General features: G+C 40.4%; 3 protein-coding genes across 7 annotated transcripts in view; all 3 read left to right on the plus strand.

The window, feature by feature from the left end:
* The first annotated feature begins 707 nt into the window (after positions 1-707).
* Positions 708-2,835, plus strand: LOC117804403 (histone H2A.Z). Its single transcript, XM_034671461.1, has 5 exons — positions 708-868; positions 1,180-1,257; positions 1,541-1,654; positions 2,001-2,130; positions 2,397-2,835. Exons 1-5 carry the CDS (start codon positions 866-868, stop codon positions 2,456-2,458), a joined length of 387 nt encoding a protein of 128 aa, XP_034527352.1. The 5' UTR covers positions 708-865; the 3' UTR covers positions 2,459-2,835.
* Positions 2,836-3,162: 327 nt separating this feature from the next.
* Positions 3,163-5,283, plus strand: LOC100478013 (histone H2A.Z). Its single transcript, XM_002927998.4, has 5 exons — positions 3,163-3,323; positions 3,628-3,705; positions 3,989-4,102; positions 4,449-4,578; positions 4,845-5,283. The coding sequence occupies exons 1-5, from the start codon at positions 3,321-3,323 to the stop codon at positions 4,904-4,906; spliced, it is 387 nt and encodes a 128-aa protein (XP_002928044.1). The 5' UTR covers positions 3,163-3,320; the 3' UTR covers positions 4,907-5,283.
* A 1,360-nt stretch (positions 5,284-6,643) lies between these two features.
* The window catches only part of DNAJB14 (DnaJ heat shock protein family (Hsp40) member B14), a 49,323-nt gene continuing 33,400 nt past the window's right edge, over positions 6,644-22,566 (plus strand). For 3 of the 5 annotated variants that reach the window (XM_034671463.1, XM_034671462.1, XM_034671464.1), the window contains exon 1: positions 6,644-7,046. In XM_034671463.1, the coding sequence (XP_034527354.1) occupies positions 6,914-7,046 (133 nt within the window). In that variant the 5' untranslated portion in view covers positions 6,644-6,913. The remainder of the gene's footprint in view (positions 7,047-22,566) is intronic. The other 2 variants (XM_019808752.2, XM_002927999.4) reach the window with 2 other exon arrangements.

Here is a 22,566-nt window from a genome sequence, read left to right on the forward strand (position 1 = left end):
CGGGTAGCTTCAAAACTGGTGAGGAAAGAAAATGTGGGAGATACAGCTAAAGATGACGTGGGAGCAGCGGGTCGCGATCAGCCCGAGGCTGGGGATTTGCCTTCGGGGAAGAAACGCGAAATCTCTGTTAAGCCTGTGGTTGACTGAGGAGTGGGGGCTATTCTCTCTCGACGCGTACGCACCACCTGTCAGACCAGAGGAGACGCTGGGGATGGACAGGAGGGCGGGTAAAAGGGTGCTCCGGATCCCGGGAAAAAAAAGGCTGTGGGCCGACGGGTCTTAGCCTTCGAAGCGCTTTGGTCGGAGTGATAGGGTGGTGGGGTGGGAGGAAGGAGGGCGAGCTAGAGCCGGAGGCCACAACACGTAGCCTCCGGGATCAGGCTGGGAGACCGGGGGCGCCACCGCGTGCCCCTCCCCTGAGCCAGCCTCTCAGCTCCTCCTCCCTGACACGTGACCGCAGCCGGCGGGTCTCCTCGCTCCCGCAGCGTAGCTCGCTCTGTTTCTTCCCTCCCGCCGCCGTGCCCTTCTTCTTTTCGGTTCCCATCCCTCCGCCCTCCCCCCACCTTCTTCCCCACGCCCCAATAGAGGCTCGAGCTGCGGAGTGCCCGCCCCTCCGCCCTATTCTTCGTTTGTTCATTGGCTGAGACCTCAAGGACGCGTCCCGAGGGCGGGTGGCAGCCATTGGTGGGATGAGCAATCCGAGTTCCCGGATGAGGGAACATTCAGCAGTATAAAGGGAGCGGGGAAGGCGGGAGACAGCGCAGTTTGAATCGCGGTGCGACGAAGGAGTAGGCGGTGGGATCTCGCTGGCTGTCTGACTAGTCCTTTTTCTGCCTTGGTTGTTTGAGCTTCAGCAGAATTCGAAATGGTAAACTTCGCGGAGGCGCTCGAAGACTCCGCGGGTTTTTGCCGATGGGAGAAAAACCCGTTACACACAGGAGATGGGGGTGAAGTGGCGACAGTTGGAAACGCGCGGAGACAGGATTTGGAAGAGCGGGGGGAGGTGTTTTGTCGGCGGCGAGCGGGGTCGCCCTTGTGGCGCGCGGCTGGCCGGAGACCCCGGCTGGGCACGGGGCCGCGCTCGCGCCTGGGCCGCGCCGCGGTGGGGGAGGGGCACGCCGCCCTAGTAATCCTATATTCCCCGTTCCTCCTTCGCTCGCGGGCGTGTGCGCGCCGCAGGCTGGCGGTAAGGCTGGGAAGGACTCCGGAAAGGCCAAGACAAAGGCGGTTTCCCGCTCACAGAGAGCCGGCTTGCAGGTCAGTGGTTGTTCGTGCAGTCTGGGAATTGTGGCGTTTTTCTTTCCACCTCTTTTCTTGTTTATCATCGCTCTAGATGGGCGTTTCGTCTTTGCGTGGGTGATGCGGTGTCGCGACTTGGTTTGCCGATACGATAAATACCGAAGGGGGGGCGATCACGTGTGTCGATGCTGGGGCGCGTTGCTGCACCACCGTCCGTGCCCCTTGATTTGGCGCGCGTGTAATATTACCATCTTTGACTCTAACATCTTTGTGCATTTATGTTTGTGTGCTTAAAATTAAGTTCCCGGTGGGCCGTATTCATCGACACCTGAAATCTAGGACGACCAGTCATGGGCGTGTGGGCGCGACTGCCGCTGTGTACAGCGCAGCCATCCTGGAGTACCTCACCGCAGAGGTAAATGGGTGTACGCCTATAATCTGGAAAAGGTTTGGGGGGGTTGGGGGGAGGCGGTGAGAGGGAAGGAGGAAAGTGATGCAAGAAAAACTCCCAGGCCCTAAACACGGCTAGAAGCTTCTGAGAACGCTAGAGGGGGCTGGTTTTCATTAAGGAATCCTACTGAGCTTGGTTGAGTTTGCTGCTCTTGGAAATAAAATTGCGTGCCCCCTTTTGCATGTGTTGCCATTCAGGTAGCAGGGGAAGACGTCATTTGGTAGATTTACCTTCATGAAGATTGATTCTACTCCCTGGGCTTTGGTTTTAAGGAAAGTTGGAAGGAGATTGATTAGAATCTGCCTTGTAGGTACTTGAATTGGCAGGAAATGCATCAAAAGACTTGAAGGTAAAGCGTATTACCCCTCGTCACTTGCAACTTGCTATTCGTGGAGATGAAGAATTGGACTCTCTCATCAAGGCTACAATTGCTGGTGGTGGTATGTAAATACTAAAATTTTATTCCTTTGTAGAAAAAATTCTGTAGCTCTCGTTATTAATTTTTAGTACAGAAGAAAACTTGTTTTTGTTGCAGTGTGGTTGCATTATGAAATTTATGTTATAACTTAATGAATTCTTACATATTTGAGCTTTGCATTTAAAGATATTTTCCAAGTTGAACATTAAACTGTCTTGGTTTTAAGTGTTGTGTGATTTTTAAAATATGTATATTAAAAAGTAGAATTAATCCCTGTTCCTCTCCTAGGTGTCATTCCACACATCCACAAATCTCTGATTGGGAAGAAAGGACAACAGAAGACTGTTTAAAGGATGCCTGGATTCCTTATTATCTCAGGACTCTAAATACTCTTAACAGCTGTCCAGTGTTGGTGATTCCAGTGGACTGTATCTCTGTGAAAAACACAATTTTGCCTTTTTGTAATTCTATTTGAGCAAGTTGGAAGTTTAATTAGCTTTCCAACCAACCAAATTTCTGCATTCGAGTCTTAACCATATTTAAGTGTTACTGTGGCTTCAAAGAAGCTATTGATTCTGAAGTAGTGGGTTTTGATTGAGTTGACTGTTTTTAAAAAACTGTTTGGATTTTAATTGTGATGCAGAAGTTATAGTAACAAACATTTGGTTTTGTACAGAATTATTTCCACTCCAGTGGATAAGCTCAATAAAGGTCATATCCCAAACTAGTTGTGTTTTAAATTTGCTTGATTGTAATGGGAATTTCTTNCCAGCCTCTCAGCTCCTCCTCCCTGACACGTGACCGCAGCCGGCGGGTCTCCTCGCTCCCGCAGCGTAGCTCGCTCTGTTTCTTCCCTCCCGCCGCCGTGCCCTTCTTCTTTTCGGTTCCCATCCCTCCGCCCTCCCCCCACCTTCTTCCCCACGCCCCAATAGAGGCTCGAGCTGCGGAGTGCCCGCCCCTCCGCCCTATTCTTCGTTTGTTCATTGGCTGAGACCTCAAGGACGCGTCCCGAGGGCGGGTGGCAGCCATTGGTGGGATGAGCAATCCGAGTTCCCGGATGAGGGAACATTCAGCAGTATAAAGGGAGCGGGGAAGGCGGGAGACAGCGCAGTTTGAATCGCGGTGCGACGAAGGAGTAGGCGGTGGGATCTCGCTGGCTGTCTGACTAGTCCTTTTTCTGCCTTGGTTGTTTGAGCTTCAGCAGAATTCGAAATGGTAAACTTCGCGGAGGCGCTCGAAGACTCCGCGGGTTTTTGCCGATGGGAGAAAAACCCGTTACACACAGGAGATGGGGGTGAAGTGGCGACAGTTGGAAACGCGCGGAGACAGGATTTGGAAGAGCGGGGGGAGGTGTTTTGTCGGCGGCGAGCGGAGCAGCCTCCGATCTCGCGGCGGGCGGCGACGGTTGGGTGGCGCGCGCAGCGCCGCTGGGCCGCGCCGCGGTGGGGGAGGGGCACGCCGCCCTAGTAATCCTATATTCCCCGTTCCTCCTTCGCTCGCGGGCGTGTGCGCGCCGCAGGCTGGCGGTAAGGCTGGGAAGGACTCCGGAAAGGCCAAGACAAAGGCGGTTTCCCGCTCACAGAGAGCCGGCTTGCAGGTCAGTGGTTGTTCGTGCAGTCTGGGAATTGTGGCGTTTTTCTTTCCACCTCTTTTCTTGTTTATCATCGCTCTAGATGGGCGTTTCGTCTTTGCGTGGGTGATGCGGTGTCGCGACTTGGTTTGCCGATACGATAAATACCGAAGGGGGGGCGATCACGTGTGTCGATGCTGGGGCGCGTTGCTGCACCACCGTCCGTGCCCCTTGATTTGGCGCGCGTGTAATATTACCATCTTTGACTCTAACATCTTTGTGCATTTATGTTTGTGTGCTTAAAATTAAGTTCCCGGTGGGCCGTATTCATCGACACCTGAAATCTAGGACGACCAGTCATGGGCGTGTGGGCGCGACTGCCGCTGTGTACAGCGCAGCCATCCTGGAGTACCTCACCGCAGAGGTAAATGGGTGTACGCCTATAATCTGGAAAAGGTTTGGGGGGGTTGGGGGGAGGCGGTGAGAGGGAAGGAGGAAAGTGATGCAAGAAAAACTCCCAGGCCCTAAACACGGCTAGAAGCTTCTGAGAACGCTAGAGGGGGCTGGTTTTCATTAAGGAATCCTACTGAGCTTGGTTGAGTTTGCTGCTCTTGGAAATAAAATTGCGTGCCCCCTTTTGCATGTGTTGCCATTCAGGTAGCAGGGGAAGACGTCATTTGGTAGATTTACCTTCATGAAGATTGATTCTACTCCCTGGGCTTTGGTTTTAAGGAAAGTTGGAAGGAGATTGATTAGAATCTGCCTTGTAGGTACTTGAATTGGCAGGAAATGCATCAAAAGACTTGAAGGTAAAGCGTATTACCCCTCGTCACTTGCAACTTGCTATTCGTGGAGATGAAGAATTGGACTCTCTCATCAAGGCTACAATTGCTGGTGGTGGTATGTAAATACTAAAATTTTATTCCTTTGTAGAAAAAATTCTGTAGCTCTCGTTATTAATTTTTAGTACAGAAGAAAACTTGTTTTTGTTGCAGTGTGGTTGCATTATGAAATTTATGTTATAACTTAATGAATTCTTACATATTTGAGCTTTGCATTTAAAGATATTTTCCAAGTTGAACATTAAACTGTCTTGGTTTTAAGTGTTGTGTGATTTTTAAAATATGTATATTAAAAAGTAGAATTAATCCCTGTTCCTCTCCTAGGTGTCATTCCACACATCCACAAATCTCTGATTGGGAAGAAAGGACAACAGAAGACTGTTTAAAGGATGCCTGGATTCCTTATTATCTCAGGACTCTAAATACTCTTAACAGCTGTCCAGTGTTGGTGATTCCAGTGGACTGTATCTCTGTGAAAAACACAATTTTGCCTTTTTGTAATTCTATTTGAGCAAGTTGGAAGTTTAATTAGCTTTCCAACCAACCAAATTTCTGCATTCGAGTCTTAACCATATTTAAGTGTTACTGTGGCTTCAAAGAAGCTATTGATTCTGAAGTAGTGGGTTTTGATTGAGTTGACTGTTTTTAAAAAACTGTTTGGATTTTAATTGTGATGCAGAAGTTATAGTAACAAACATTTGGTTTTGTACAGAATTATTTCCACTCCAGTGGATAAGCTCAATAAAGGTCATATCCCAAACTAGTTGTGTTTTAAATTTGCTTGATTGTAATGGGAATTTCTTTCTTTTGAGTAGGTATGTCATACAGCAGTAACAAGCATATTTCTTCTCTTGAAATTGAACTTGGTAGGTCAAGTAAGCAGACCCAAGTGTAATCTTCTTTTAATGTTCTGTAATGAGCTATTAAAGTTTTTAAAACGTTGACTGGAGCTGTAGTGGGGCAAGTTGCTGTTTCTTAGAGTAAGCTTGACCATCTCAGTTTGTTGGCTGTTCCTGATCTCTGTGATGGCTTCACGCTGGTGGGCTATTGCTGTGGTGGATTTTGGGAGGGAGAGGGCATTATAGCTACCTCCACAGAGGGAACTTTCAGTTTAGACTTTGGAGATAGTGGTTTTTCATGTACTATACTGTTTTGAAGTCTACTTGAATTAATTTTTCAGTAGTTATTAACATCTTGGGGGGGGGAGGGCATGCTATTCCCGTTTTCCAAAAGAGTGTCAGCATTTCTTTGCAAGTCCTGAGTTACATATTTGCATGCTAACAGCTTGATTTGAAGATTGTGAAAAAACGAGTATTTTTTGGTTGGGTTGAGCGAACCATTTTGACACTTGCTTTGTGGGAAGTTCCTGTCATTTTAAAAATTTGGATGACATTACCAAGCAGTAACTGGTCCCTTTCCCCCCACCAAGGAGACCCAACATGACATGGTTCAGCATTTCACGAGGAAATGCCATGAAAATGGGAGAAGGGAGAAAATCCAACAAGTTGTCATTTCTGTGATAGTAATGCATTAAGAAAAGGTGGTTCCTTCCTTGATTTGCATAAAGGATTAGGATTAAGGCTTTTCACCAGAATAACTTGCAAACTGCAAATAGAGTGTTCATACCTTCTGGATGTGCCAAGAGACAATTTAATGGAATATGGGTCAGGAAAATGGTGTGCAGCTGAAATAAAAAGGAAATAAAACAATGCCGTAGTTAGGGTACAAAACAACGTGGTTAAGGTGAAACGACGCTCTAATGTGCTTCTGAACACCTGTGCCGGAAGCGCTTCATAGGGACTGACAGCGCGATCTTTCACCTGACTGAAACCTCCCCAGGCTGAGGGGGCCCAGAGGTGGGCCCTTCGATCCCTGGGATTGCTCTTATAAAGAAGCGTCCCCAGCCCCACCCGTCGCCCAGGCGGCCCTGAAGGCGGGCTCCTGCCTGCGTTGGCCGCGCTGGGAGGTCAGGGAGCACGGCGCAGCTAAGGCGGGAGGCCGGGTCCCCACCTCGGCGGAATCCCCCGGCGGTCGGCCGGGCTGGTATCGCCCGCCTACCCCCCGCCCCCCGCAACGTTGGTCGGCTCCGAGCGTGTCGGCGCCGCGCATGGACAGCCGAGTAGGCTCCGACTTCCAGGCCCGGGAGCTCGGTCCGGGGGCCCGGAGGGATGCGGCTCGCGCCGTAGGGGCCCGCGGGGGGCGGGGAGGCCGCCGTGAGGAGGCGGAGCTGTGAGCCCGCCAGTCCGCCCGGGCCGCCGCCGCCGCCACGATCCCCTGCTCTCCTCCCCGCTCGCCACCGCACGCCCCCCCCGGGCCGGCTCGCCTCCGCCGCGGCCGCGGCGTCCGTCCCCCTGTAGCTGTGCTACCGGAGGAAGCGGAAGAAAGCGCAAGCCATGGAGGGGAACCGGGATGAGGCGGAGAAATGTGTCGAGATCGCCCGGGAGGCCCTGAACGCCGGCAACCGTGAGAAGGCCCAGCGCTTCCTGCAGAAGGCGGAGAAGCTCTACCCACTACCCTCGGCCCGCGGTGAGGCCCTCCGTGTCCCTTCCTTCCCTACTTGTCGGGTCCCCAGACCGCGGCGTGGCCCGCCCCCGCCCCCACCATCGCCCCTCCGGGAACCGGCGGGGGCCTCCGCCTGCCAGATCCCGCCTCAGGGCCCCGGGAGGAGCGTCCCGACACACCCCCGCCCCGGCCCCGACTGTCCCAGGCCGGGCCTGGGATGGGCTGCCCGAGATTCCCTCTGCACTAGCCTGCCTTCGAGATGCCGGCTCTCGGCTGACGGACGAGTGTTGCCGCTTCCCCGGTCCGTTTTGTAGAGGGCTAGCTGTCATTCTCCTAGATTTGTCTGGCCCCGTCTTACCTGAGTGGGGCTTTATACATGGCTGTTTGGTTGTGTGGCCCCCTCGCACCGCATCTTCACCCTCAAATAAGGCCTAGGCCCCTAATGAAGTGAGAGGAATGGGGAACTCTAGTGGCTAAAGTACAGGTCTCCTTTCCACCGCCTCTGGGGTAGAACACTATTCCCAAAGCAAACATTTCGAATACCTGAGATGACATTGCTTTTCCCTGGTAGAGAGGTTTTTTTAGAAGAGAGGAGCACAAATTTGGCAAAAATGATATAGTCAGCAATGATTTCCTAAACAGTATCTGATTTGATAACACCATAATTATCGATAAATTAGGCAGATCACTAAGGAATAGCGTACCGGACTGACTTAAGTTGAATTCGCCCTGTTCAGGTCCTGCTCTGTAGGCTTTAAAGTAATAATAATAGCCAACATTTACTGAGCACTTAAAGTGCCAGGCCTTGTGCCTAGTGTTTTATATGTTTTATTTCATTTACTCCTCAGAATAGTCCTATGTAGAGATGGAATTCGTTTAACTGGGTTTACCCATGTGTTAACAGACCTTTTTGATGAATGAATGAATGAATGAAAATATTTTACCAAAGGTCACAGAGTAGTTAGTAGCAAAGTCAGAATAGTAATTGAGCTTTCCAGCTCCAAAAAGCCTTTAACCACTGTGCTCTAGTGTCTTGCTAATAAATACTGATTCACTCGAGGTTCAGGGTATCTCTAGGTTAAGAAAATTAATGATAAGTTAATATGAATGTGAGGCTGTTTTATTGTTTTCTCAAATTTTTTTTATATTGTCGAAGCCCTTGTATTCTTTGCTTTTCTCTATCATTTTCATTACACTGCTGTTGAATACCAGAGAGGACAGGGAAAGGAAGTGAAAGAAAAGAAAGGAGTTAATATTTTTTTAAAATGTTGCACAAATACGTAGGAAAGTTTACGTATTCATTTTTAAACATATGGTTCAGTAGTAGTAACCATTTTCATACCGTTATGTAATAGATCTCTGGAATTTTTTCATCTTACAGAACTGAAATTCTATACCAATGAAACAATTTCTCATTTTCCCTGCCTGCCAGCCCTTGGCAACACCATTCTTTATTTTAAAAATTCTAGTGCTTTAAATACCTTATGTAAGTGAAATCATACAGTATTTGTGTTTTTTGACTGGCTTATTTCACTTAGCATAATGTCAAGTACATGATTGATATGATTTTCTTTTTTAAGGCTGTATAATATTTCATTTACACACCCCCACACACACATACCCATATTTCCGTTTTTCATTCATCTGCCATTATCACTAGACATTTAAGTTGTTTTTATATGGAGGCTATTGTAAATAATGTTGCTATGAATGTGGGTGTACAAGTATCACATTGTAAGTTTCTCCTGCTTTCAGTTCTTTCAGATACATACCCAGAAACAGGATTGCTGGATCACATTGGCAGTTCTGTTTTTAATTTTTTGAGAAACTACTGTACTGTTTTCCATAGCAGTTGCACCATTTTACATTCCCACCAACAGTGTGTAAGAGTTACAGTTTTTCCACATCCTCACCAAAACTTTTTTTCTGTTTGTTTTTGATAGTAGCCGTCTTAAAAAGTATGAGGTGATACCCCGTTGTGGTTTTGATTTGCATTTCTTTAATGATTAGAGTGATGTTGAACATGTTTTTATATGCTTGTTGGCTTGTTTATATCATCTTTGGAGAAATGTCTATTCAGGTCCTTTGCCCATTTTTTAAAAATAACTTTTTAATTATTATTATTAAGGTGTTGAGAGTAGAACTCGGGTGATTGACAGAAAAGTAGGTTTGTTTTTTTTTTTTAAGATTTTATTTACTCATGGGGGGCACGTGCATGCAAGTGGATTGAAGGGCAGAGGGAGAGAGAGAGTGGAAGAATCTCCAGCAGACTCCATGCTGAATGCGGAGCCTGAGCGGGGCTCTATCCCATGGCCCTTAGATCATGACCTGAGCTGAAGTCAAGAGTTGGATGCTTAACAGACTGAGTCAACCCAGGCACCCTTGCCCATTTTTTAATTGGATTATTTGTTTTGTGGTTGAGTTGTCAGAGTCTTTTATATATTTTGGATCTAAACCCCTTATCAGATACATGATTTGCACATTTTTTTCGCCCATTCTGTAGGAAGCATTTCATTCTATTGGTTGTGTCCTTTGATGTACAGAAGTTGTTAAGCTTCACGTAGTCTCATTTGTCTGTTTTTGCTTTCATCGCCTGTGCTTTTGGTGTCGTATTCAAGAAATTTTTGCCCAGAGTTAAAATTTGCATACTGTAAAAAAAGAAAAAGAAAAAAATTTGCACACTGTATGAATGCATGATTTTATTTTAGCCATTATCTAGTACTAGTGGGACAGTTTTAACATTAAGCAAGTAACCACTCAAGACAGAATACCTTGGCTTTTGAAGCCTATCTTCTCCACATAAGAGCTGTAACCTTAATCTTGGGAAAGTAGCATAACCTCTCTAGCCTTTGGCTCTTTCATCTGCAAAATGGGACAATAATGTACCAATTTCATGGGGCTGTTGTGAGGATTAAACAATTAATACATGGAATGCATTTAACAGTAAGCACTCAATATTTTGGATATCATTTCTATTTAACAAGTGTGAGCCTCTGAGAGGCTTTAAACTTGTAGCTTATCATTCTTATATAAACACTTTGTTGTTCTTGTTGTTTGTTTAATGCTTCCTTGAGAAACTTTCTTCTTTCAGTGTTTTTTTTCCTTAACTAAGCTCTGTGCCCAACATAGCTTGAGATAAGGAGTCACAACCCTGAGATCAGGAGTCATGTGCTCTACAGACTGTATCAGCTAGGCAGCCCTATCATATAAGCAATTTGAATCAGTCTGCTAAAGGATACTGTAAGATATCAAAGCACAACACAGTTGTTGCTCTTAGAGACATGAACGTAGAAAAAATTAAGAAAAATAACAGTGAATATTAATAGTACAATGTCTTGTAAAGGCAGTCTGTGATTACCAAGTAAAGTGATAGTTACAGTTGTGGAGTGGTCAAAAAAATCTCGGTTCAGATGCAGACTTTGCCTCTGACAGTATTGTAACCAGGAAGAAGTTACTTAGCATCTCTGTCTTCTTTAGTTATGTGCCAAACGAAGATTTCGTCACAGGGTTGAGGTGAGCATTAGCTGAAATAAAGTTATGATCGAATACTTAGCAAAGTGTGTTTTACATAGAATCTTCTCAGATGTTTAATGGAATAATTTAAGAACTTAGGGGAGGGAAAGGTCTAGAACATTTGTGTAAGTCCTGAGAAAATATTTAGTATAGAAAGAAATTGAACCTATCGGTTAAAATGAAATTTTATCCCTGCATTTCTCCTATTCTAGATTACTACCAAATTCTTATAACTCTGAAGTTTCTTCTGGATGTGTTTTCATACTAAGAGGGGCAAAAGAAAGCATTGCATATTGACTTTCATTATTCTTATATAGTGAATGGGAAAATGTGAGAGTAAATTCTAACTAAACTCCAGAATTTTTATCCTCTTTACATTTTACTTTTGCCAGGTGAGCAGTTTGATTGATAAAACACTTAAAAAAGTTGGCAAGAGTTTTCCTTGAAGAAAAGCTTGATTTTCAAATGGATCTAGGACATTATTGCTTTCTATGTTCTTAGTTGAAAATATTATTTTATGGATCATTTATTGCAGTGGACTTCTAAGTGAATTGAATTTTACAAATATTCAAATATTTTCATACAACGACTTCGGTTTATGTTCAAAAGGATTGATATATATGACTAGCTACTACATATTCTGGAAAAATAATGTCAGCAGGCAGAAAAGTAAATTACTTTTTAGTTTCTTAAGCTGTGTATTTATTGAATTATTGTTATGTTTTGGACTTTCACAGAGGGATACAATCTCACTGTTTTAATGCTTTACATTGCTATTTACTTAGTATCAACTTTAGTGTTTCATACTAATTTGGGGCAGTTAGTATAGTTTTGGGTTTTGTTTTTTTTTTCCGAAGAAAAGCATTTTGATTGTTTTCAGAATTTCTCAGTAACTTGAACCAGATTGTGGTCTACCACTTCAAAAAAGGCCATCCTGTGTCTGTTTTAATGAATGGTTAACTCATGTGTAATTTGCAGCACCTTTCTGTGTGATAGCGATTAAAATAGTCCTCTATTTTTTCCCTCATGTGAGAGATATATGTATGGCATTTTCCTTTTTTTCTTACTACATTATTTTAAAATTTAAATCTAATAAAAAATTCAAAGTTCTGTCCCTCTTTTGCCTCACTGAAAATAGTAAAATAAAGCTTTTCAAACTGTCGTTACACATCTGGATTAGTAACCAACCTATTTCTTTTAAGGCAGTTCCATTTTCTTTTTCTTTCTGACTTAATTAAAATTTAGTGATGAGTACAAATTATACATTTGGAACAGTTATTTTGAAAACATTGAGTTAAGTATTATAAAATGATCTCCAAATTTCAGCCAATAGCCAAAGTGTTTCAGACATTATAGTTAAAGAATACTGAGTTTGGTTTTGAACCTTAATTTAATAGTTGTATGACCTTACATATGTGACTGTTTTTTGGAGCCTCAATTTTCTCATCTCTAAAATGGGGATACATTTATTCAACACACATTTATTGAATCCACACTTCTTTGTGCCTAGGGAGTCAGTGAACAATAAGACAAAGTCCTTGTCCTCTTAGAGCTTACATTCTACAGGAATGGAGTATGACGTATCTGCTGGACATAATAATGGCTCGATTCCTGTCATTCTCCTCTCCTTTCTTGAAACTTAGTTATCTCATCTGTAATTTTCACGGGATTATTATAAGGATATTTTATTAAGTGCTTTAAGAATGTCATGTATTATTACTAAGCCGGAAGTATTTGGATACTGCCTTGGCGTCAACAGTATAATATTTGTCTCTTTCTTTTCTGTCATTTTTAGAACGCAAAATAATTGCTTTTAGTTAGGATTGCTCTCCATTTAGATTCAACTACTCATTCCATGCTTCGTTAACATGTGCTTCCCCCTATTTGTCTACATTCATTCCTTGTGCTATGTATATAGCCATCCCTCCCCTAGATTAAAAAGGAACCATTTTAATCTTAATTATTCTTTTTACTCCCCTGGTACCTAACGGTATTTGCTTTGATACATATAAGCCTGTATTGTTTGGAACAATACCTGTTTATATGACATTATTCCCTTCAATAAAGATGATTTGCTAAATAATTAAATGAAAATCTTATAGCTATATGGTTTAATATGCTAATATATTCATAAATGAAGCTTTTCAGTAATCAGATAAGTATGCAAAAATGTATATATAAAAATTGTCACTAGCAAAATTTGGAAAGTATAAATGTTCATTAGTGGGAATTGATTAAATAAATTACATTGCATTCAGATACTATGCACCTATTAAAAATAATAACGTGCCTCAATAATTTTCCATCTGCTGATCCCTTCACCCTGCTCATTGGCTGTAAATCCCCAGCTGTCTGTGCCAAATTTAGAGTTAAGCTTGATTACTCCCCTATTGCAGTAGTCCTGAATAAGATAGATAGATGATAGATAGATAGATAGATAAAGTGGACTGATATTTATTGATATAAAATGAAATACACGATATATAATGAATTGAAGGTAATCTGTCAACATATGTAGATTATTCTTTTTTTTTTTTTAATTTATTTGACAGAGACACAGACAGCAAGAGAGGGAACACAAACCGAGCGAGTGGGAGAGGAAGAAGCAGGCTCCCAGTGGAGCAGGGAGCCCGATGCGGGGCTCGATCCCAGGACCCTGGGATCACGCCCTGGGCCGAAGGCAGATGCTTAAGACTGAGCCACCCAGGCGCCCCATATGTAAATTATTCTAATTTTGTTTAAGCATACATAAAAAACTCGACAGCTAACTAGATTAACTAGAGTCAAATATACCAAAATGGTTGGGTGATTTTCTTTTGTGAGATTTATAAGTGATTTTTAGTTTGTTATGGCTCTTTTAATGAGCTAAGAAACATTACTTTTACAATCACACAAATAAAAGCTGTTTCTGGTTTGTGAAGAGGAGAAAAACATCCATTTGTATTTCAAATTATGTATCCTTACTTTAGATTTAGCTAATAGTGGACATTCTATATAACAGGCGTGCAGTAGAAGCTTATGAAATAAAAACATCTTGGTTCTTCACTTTTGGATGATTCACATAAACATTTTTAATACCATATTTACTTTTTCACTAGTCCTTAACGTGGAGTATTCTTAAATTAAATGCAGATTCTGTCAAAACCCCGAAAGCAAAGCAATAGATGTGGAAAGCGAAGGCATAAAATGATGTTGTATAATTTTGAAAACCAAAAGTAAATGTAGTCTGGTTTATAAGTACTATTTTTGCCCAACTAATGTTTGTAATACTGCACATTATTGCAAATGAGATCTCATGTGATAACTAAGACAGAAAAATCCAATGTGTTCTGAATTCTGGCAGTGTTTGAACCATACCAGTGTTGAATCATACTACCTTCTCGGGCATTGGTTCCAGAAATCGTTAATACAGAAAGCCTTGCTGAATCCATTTTTAAGATGACAGAACTGGTTATTGAGACCCAGAGGTAATGGAACTTGTCCAAATTTTCACTCTTTGGAGCCAAAGAGTGTTTGGTGTGAGTGCATGTATACACATAGCCATTGTTAAGCAGAGCCCCTGTGCATGAAATTGTAGAAAAATTTTTAGTATCATAAAAATGTTGAAAATATAGAACAACAGTATGATCCTGCTTCACCAGTATTCAGCATCTGGCTATTAACCTGGAAGATGTCCAGAAAAACACTGGAAGATTATTTTTGTGCTAACCTTGAAAGGGAATGTACAGATAACTTCTAACTAGTGTGCATAGGGACTTTGTGTCCACCTGTAAATACTAAAGACAAAAAACTATTTTCATATCTGACTCCACAAGTTTTAAAAATTTTTTCATTTATGAGCTGAGCTACTTCTATAAAGAGATATTTCCTTTCCTGTCTTAGGGTTACATAGTGGTACAGTTCATACAGGAAAAACAAGTGCTTGATTGCTTTTATCAGTTTTCAAGAAAAGGATTTGGTTCCCTTTTATTTCTCCAAAAGCAGCTAATTAGTATAGTTGACCCTTGAACGACATGGGTTTGAACTGTGTGGATCCACTAATCAGAATTTTTTTTGGCTAAATACAGTACTATAAATGTATTTTCTCTTCCTTATTATTTTCTTAGTAACATTTTTTTTCTCCAGCTTATTTTATTGTAAGAATACAGTATATAAGGGGCACCTGGGTGGTGCAGTCGTTAAGCGTCTGCCTTCGGCTCAGGGTGTGATCCCAGCATTATGGGATCGAGCCCCACATCAGGCTTCTCCGCTAGGAGCCTGCTTCTTCCTCTCCTACTCCCCCTGCTTGTGTTCCCTGTCTCACTGGCTGTCTCTCTCTCTGTCAAATAAATGAATAAAATCTTAAAAAAAAAAAAAGAATACAGTATATAATACATATAACATACAACATATGTGTTAATCAAGTATTTTTGTCATTGGTAAGGCTTCCTTCCTGTCAGTAGTAGGCTATTAGTAGTTAGGTCTTTAGTGAGCCAGAAGTTATATGGGTATTTTTTAACTGCGTGTGGATTGGTGCCCCTAACTGCTGGGTTGTTCAGGGTCAACCGTGTTATTTTTTAGGTCCTTGGCCAGTGGGGAACCCTTTTACATTTAGCTCCTGAGTACAGACAGATTCCCAATAGTCTTTAATAGTTAGCTTGCTGTTTGGTGTAACAATGTTTCAGGCTCCTCTTGCACATTTTCTGGGATAGATCTGGAATCAATCATATCTTCAATAAGTTTCTTTTAGTGGAAAATCATGTTTCAGCATCACAGTCTGTCACTAAGGATGCTATAGTTACTAGATTGTTCATTATTTCTGGGCTTTTTCAGTGTACAGACAAGGAAATGAGTTCTTTTTTTTCTAAAGCTAAAATAGCTTATGAGTTTATACTTTTACTTCTCATTCAAATTAAGCACTTTGGGGTGTTAAATTTCTCTAGTTTATATTTCTTTTTTTTTCTTTTCCCCTAGCTTATATTTCTGTTTCCTTCCTTCCACAGTAGTAATGCTGGTTCTCAAGACCATGGTAAATGATAGAATATGTCATGATCATTTTTTTGCTTTCTGCCTCATCATATACTTGCATAATAGTTTCAGAGTAGTATTACCAATAATATTCCCCTAATACAGTTATTGAAAAGTTAAAAATTTTAGCATATGCTCTCCCCATTTTCCTTCCCCATTTCAAGTTTTTTTAAATTTTGAAATAATTTAAATTTCTAGAAGAGTCACAAGAATAATATAGACTTCCCTTGTGTATTTCACTCAGGCTTCCTATTTTGATAAAATTTTACTACATTTGCTTTATCATGCCCTTCTTCTGTCCTTCCCCTGCCGTCTCCCCCATCCCACGCATACATGTACAATTTGTTCTTACTGTATTTTTTCCTGAACCAGTTAAGAGTAAGTTGTAGACATGATGTCCCGTTACCCCTCAATAATTCAGTGTATATTTTCTAAGACAGGAACACCCTTATATAACCACAGTATAACCATTAAATTAATGAAATTAATGCATGTACCTCATTCAAATTCTGCTCATCTTCCCAATTATGTCTTTGATAGCAAAAAAGGCATATGTTGCCTTTATTTGACATGTTTTATTCTCCAGATATCATCTTTTCTCTTTTCTCCCTTGACCTTGACATTTTTGATGAGTATAGGCCAGTTATTTTATACAATTTCCCTCAATTTGGGTTTGGCATTGCCTTGTATGAATTTTTGGCAGGAATACATAGCAGTGATGTTGTTTTCTTAGTGTAACATATCAGGAGTACGGTCTTAATTGATTGATGCTAATTTTGATCACTTGTTTGAGTTGCTGATTGTCGGGTTTCTCCATTCTAAACTTACTTTGTTTCCCCTTTATAATTAATAAATATTTTGTGGGAAAATACTTGCAACTGTGTAAATGTCCTGTTCCCCAACAAACTTTACCCAACTCCTTTTAGCGTCCATCGATGATTCTTTCCTGAATAAATTTCTAATGGTTGTCAAATGGTGGTTTTTAATTCTGTTATTACTTCTATAATTTATTAGTTGGCATTCAACTTTATTAGTTTTGATTCATGGATTCCTATTTAGTCCATTACTATCATTTTTTTAAAAAAAGATTTATTTATTTGAGAGACAGTGCATGGGTGAGTGGGGGGATGGATAGTGGGAGAGGGAGAGAATCTCAAGTAGACTCCCCACTAAACATGGAGCCAGAGGTGGAGCTCAGTTTCATGACCCATGAGATCATGATCTGAGCCAAAACCAAGAGTCAGACACTCAACCAGCTGAGCCACCCAGGCACCCCCATTGCTATCATTTTTAATTTTGATGCTCAGATTGCCTCAGATTTAGTCAGGAGTCCCTTCAGACTGACTCCTGTGTCTTTTTGACATGTCTTCATCACTCTTTGAGCTTCCTTACTTTTTGGCACAAAAAAATTTTCAGGTTCACTTTTTATTTTATTGTCCTGGTAATCAGCTATTTCTCCAAGGAGCTCTTATTCTTTTCAGTGGTCAATGGTACTTGGAAACTAAGATATACACATTCGATAGGCTTCTTGCTACAGGGTTGTCATTGCCTTTGGGTCCTTTCAACATAGCTGAGAAATACACATATGTGTGAATGTATGTATGTATATGTATGTGTATGTGTATCTGCGTGTTATATGTGTTTGTATATGGGCATATACACATTTATAGTCATTTAATCTTTATTTTAATATCTGTGCAACACTCGCAGACTTCCCTTTCAGTCCACCAGCGTTCATTCTAGTCTTCTCTGTTTCCATATTTGTAATGCCATTCTCAGCCCTGTTTTTGGCTATAACTGCCCTCTTGGTTCCAATAAGCTTCCTTCATCCAAGTGTCAGCTGCCAAAAGGTAGAGAAAAGGAAGAGAAGACCAATAATTTTTTTCAAGTAAAAGACAAGCCAGAGGAAGCCCACCATTTTAAAAATATTTGAATCTGTCTACAGTGTCAGAGCATATTACTATTATATATTTTATGCTCTTTCTTTTAATTGTCATTAGTCTTATTTCTGTAGGTCACTATACATTTAGTTCTCACCATCAGTCCTTATATCAATGTATTTATAATTATTTTGGATTCCTGAAGCTTGTTCTCTAGTAGATTTCTGGGAAGGGCTTGTGGGAACTATGCTCCTAAGTTCTGGAACGATGAAAACCATTCATTTGGGGCCTCAGTGCTTGAAGTTAGTTGGTGCATACAAAATACTTGGCTGATATTTTCTTTCTTTGGATACGCTAAATATGTTACTCCATTGTTTTCCACAAATACTACTGATAAGTAAAGTTTGATGACACTCTAATTTTCTTTCTTTTATAAGTTATTTTATCTTTTTGTCTAGATGCTTGGTTAATTTTACTAGAATATATTTTGGTGGTGGTTATTTTGGGTCAATATTCTTAGGTATGTGATTTGCCGTTTTGTTATGTGATTTTAGATGTTTTTATCAGAAAAGTTTTCTCCAATTATTGTTATATTGATTTGATTCCCTTGCTTTATTTTTCTTTTTTAGGACTCCTATTATATGTATGTTGGGTATTGTTTAACTATTTTCAGTATTTGCCATTTTTTTCTAATTTTTTGTCTTTTTCATTTTTTTAATTTAAAAATTTTCCCTCCTTTTAATATTCTCTTTTGCTCACACAAAATTGTCTGTAGTTTATTAATTCCTTATTTCTTCTAGTTTAGTCTTCTTTTTTTGAATTGTTTTTTTTTCTTTTATTTCTTATTGTTTCCTGAGTTTTTTAACTCATTCTTTTTTACATACTTTTCTCAGTTTTGCCTGCTGTGTTGTAATATAGAAAGTCCCTGTGGTTATTTTAGAGATCTTTTGTTCTGTGGACTGACAAATGCCCTGTTACTGTGCTCCACTTCTTCCCACACAGATGGTAAAACCCAGATAGATCTTATAGCTATTGGTGGTTCACCCCCACCTTCTGGTATTTTGGAATTTTGTGCACGAGGCTTTGATTTTGCTATCTAATTGCTCAGATTTTATAAGGAAATGGCAGAGATTTAAAATTTTAGCTGCGGTCGAGAATTTTTGTGAACCACTAACACCTAGACCATGCTGACTTCTGCTCTCAAGGTTAACATTATGATTACATTAAGTACAAACCAAACTGTAGTTAAAAATTAACTGTATAGCATAAACTTATCTTGTTAATAACTAATAGGTTGCTGTCTAAGAGCCTTTCTGTGTCATCTACAACTAGATATCATAAAAACAATTTCTTACGTCTTTGGTGACCTCTTGAATGCATTAGGTAGGAAAAGATGTGGTAGAAGTGCACGCACACACACATATATATGTGTGATATAAATAATAAAACAACTATATGCTTACAAATTTGCCAACACTGCTAGGATCTTTAAAAATATACATGTAACAGCCTTATTGAGATATAATTCACATAAGTATAATTCATTCATTTGAAGTGTACCATTCAGTGAGTTTTAGTACATTCACAGTTGTGCAACTATTGCAGCAAACAATTTTAGAACATTTTCTTCACCTCAAAAAGAAACCCTGTACTCATGAGCAGTTAATCTTCATTTGTCCTCAGTTCCACCCTTTCCTCCCCACCGGCCCTTGGCAATGACTAATATACCTTCTTCTCTGTACATTTGCGTATTTTATACATTTCATATAAATAGAATCATACAATATTTGTGACTTTTTTTTACTGAGCATATTTTCAAATTCATCAATGTTGTAGCATATATCAGTACTTCGTTTTTTTTCCCCAGATTTTTTTCAAAGACTTTATTTATTCATTTCAGAGAGAGAGAGAGAAAGAGCGTGCATGCGTGCACACATGAGTGGGGGCGGGGGCAGAGGGAGAAGCAGACTCCCTGCTGAGCAGGGAGTCCATTGCGGGGCTTGATCCCAGGGATCATGACCTGAGCTGAAGGCAGATGCTTAACTGATTGAGCCACTCAGGCACCCCCTTTTCCCCAAATCTTTATTTAAATTCTAGTTAGTTAATATACAGTACAATATTGGTTTTAAGAATGGAATTCAGTGCACCACTTACATATAATACCCAGTGTTCATCCTAACAAGTGCCCTCCTACTAGCCATCACCCATCTAGCCCATCCCCCACCCACTTGCCTCCATCAACCCTCAGTTTGTTCTCTATCATTAAGAGTCTCTTATGGTTTGTTTCCCTCTCTCTCTTTTTTTCCTCCCCCTCCCATATGTTTTCCTGTTTTGTTTCTTAAATTCTACATATAAGTGAAACCATATGGTATTTGTCTTTCTCTGACTGACTTCTTTCACTTAGCATAATACACTCTAGCTCCATGTTGCACCATGTTGTTGCAAATGGCAAGATTTCATTTTTGATGGCTGAGTAATATTCCATTATATATACATATATATACATGCATACATACACATATACACACATACACACCCCACATCTTCTTTATCCTTCATCAGTCAATGGACATTTGGGCTCTTTCCATTCTTCTTTGTCCTTCATCAGTCAATGGACATTTGGGCTCTTTCCATACTTTGGCTGTTGTTGATAATGCTTTTATAAATGTCGGAGTGCCTGTACGCCTTTGATTCTGTATTTTTGTATCCTTTGGGTAAGTACCTAATAGTGCACTGGATCATAGAGTAGTTCTATTTTTAACTTTTTAAGGAACCTCCATACTGTTTTCCAGAGTGGCTGCACCAGTTTGCATTCGGATCAAGAGTGCAAGAGGGTTCCCCTTTCTCTGCATCCTCACCAACACCTGTTGTTCTTGTGTTGTTAATTTTAGCCATTCTGACAGGTGTGAGGTGGTATCTCATTGTGGTTTTGATTTGCATTTTCCTGATGATGAGTGATGTTGAGCATCTTTTCATGTGTTTGTTAGCCATTTGTATATTTTCTATGGAAAACATGTCTTCTTTGGAAGATTTCTTTGGATAAATGTCTGTTCACGTCTTCTGCCCCTTTCTTAATTGGATTATCTGTCTTTTGGGTGTTGAGTTTGATAAATTCTTTATAGATATTGGATACTAACCCTCTATCAGATATATGTCATATAAATTCTTTATAGATATTGGATACTAACCCTCTATCAGATATATGTCATTTGTAAATATCTTATCCCATTCCATAGACTGCCTTTTGTTGATTGATTCCTTATTACTACATTTCTTTTTATTGTTGAATAATATTCCATTGTATGGACATATCACATTTTATTTATCCATTCATCAATTGATGAACATTTGGATTGTGTCCAATGTTTTTTCTATTGTGAGCAATGCTGTTATGAACATTTAAGTAACCAGTTTTTGTGTAGATGTTTGTTTTTATTTCTCTTGGGTATTTGTCTTTTTCAGATGTATGATTTCTTAAATATGTTCTCCCTTTCTGTGGATTGTATTGTTACTTTATTGATAATATTCTTTGAAGGGACAAAGTTTTTAATTTTGATGAAGTCTAGTTTCTCTATTTTTCTCTGTCACTTGTACTTTTATCTAAAAATGTTTTGCCTGACTCGCGGTCACAAAGATGTATTCCTATATTTTCTTCTAGGAAGAAATTTTTCTTTACTTCTGTATTTTCTTCACGCACACATTTAGGTGTGTGATCTGTTTTAAGCTAATTTTTGTGTATGGGGTGACAAAGGGATCCAAATTCATTTTTTTTGCGTGTCTATATTCACTTGTCCCGGCACCATTTGTTGACCCACATGTTCTGATATGTAGTATGTTTGTTTTTGTTCAATTCTGTCTTTTCATTTCTATTATGATTATTTCTTTGGTATGAGTTGTCTCATTTTTTTTCTAACCCATTTGTGATCTTTCTACTTAAATTTTTAAATTGATTTCTTACTTAAATCATTGTGCTCATTTGATTGTAGAATATGTGACTACTTCTTAGAAATTCAAAGAGAATAACTTTATGGTTTAGCTATAATGTAGTCAGTGTTTTTATTCCTTGTGTGCCCGTAAAGAATGAATATTCACCAGTTGTGGGGCATAATGTTATAGCTATATCTCTTAGATCAAGCTTGATAAATTAGACTTTTTTTTTTTTTAAAGATTCATCCATTTATTTATTAGACAGAGACAGCCAGTGAGAGAGGGAACACACGCAGGGGGAGTGGGAGAGGAAGAAGCAGGTTCCCAGCGGAGGAGCCTGATGTGGGGCTCGATCCTGAAACGCCAGGATCATGCCCCGAGCCAAAGGCAGACGCTCAACAACTGCGCCACCCAGGCGCCCCTAGACTTTTATATCATTTGTATCCTGGTGATTTTTTTCATCTTCCCAATGTTAGTTAATAACTGATAAATAACTGTTAAATTGAAATGTGTTAAAATCTTCTACCACCATGGTGGATTTCTCTGTTTCTTCCTTTTAGTTCTTTTTTTTTATGTTTAGGTTTTTTTTATACATTTTTAAAAAGATTTTATTTATTTATTTGAGACAGAGAGGGTGTGAGAGTGGAGGGAGAGAGAGAGAGGGAGAGGGAGAAGCAGACTCTGTGCTAAGCAGGGAGCCTGATGTGGGGCTTGATCCCAGGGCCCTGAGATCATGACCTGAGTTGAAGGCAGACACTTAACTGACTGAGCCACCCCGGCCCCCCATTATGTTTAGTTTTAACTTATGGAAAGTTTATAGCATACACAAAAGGAAGGGGAATAGTGTAATCAATCCCTGTTGCCCTCTTGTCTTTAACCTTTATGAATATATATGGCCAATCTTATTTCATATATATTTTCTCTACCCTTTCTTTTATGCTCCTGCAGTATTTTAAAGCAAATCCTAGACATCACTATATTATTGTTTTATAGACTCAATGTTTTCATTTACTCATACATTTACCACAGTATTTGTTCACCATCCTTTTTATGTATTTCATCTATCTGGAAGCATTTTCCTTCTGCACAAACGTACATATGTATATGTATATGTGTGTGTGTGTGTGTGTGTGTATGTATATATATTATGGTATGCTCTTGTGAAATCTTAGTGGTAAATTTTATCCATTTTTGTTTCTTTGAAATGTTTTTAATCT

The sequence above is a fragment of the Ailuropoda melanoleuca genome, chromosome 11 (assembly GCF_002007445.2).
Source record: "Ailuropoda melanoleuca isolate Jingjing chromosome 11, ASM200744v2, whole genome shotgun sequence".
Classification (NCBI taxonomy): Eukaryota; Metazoa; Chordata; class Mammalia; order Carnivora; family Ursidae; genus Ailuropoda; species Ailuropoda melanoleuca.

Coding starts and splice junctions, on each gene's coding strand:
- LOC100478013 (XM_002927998.4), top strand. Junction 3,706..3,988: donor CACAGAGAGCCGGCTTGCAG/GTCAGTGGTTGT, acceptor CTTAAAATTAAG/TTCCCGGTGGGCCGTATTCA. Junction 4,579..4,844: donor GGCTACAATTGCTGGTGGTG/GTATGTAAATAC, acceptor TTCCTCTCCTAG/GTGTCATTCCACACATCCAC.
- LOC117804403 (XM_034671461.1), top strand. Junction 1,258..1,540: donor CACAGAGAGCCGGCTTGCAG/GTCAGTGGTTGT, acceptor CTTAAAATTAAG/TTCCCGGTGGGCCGTATTCA. Junction 1,655..2,000: donor TGGAGTACCTCACCGCAGAG/GTAAATGGGTGT, acceptor TCTGCCTTGTAG/GTACTTGAATTGGCAGGAAA.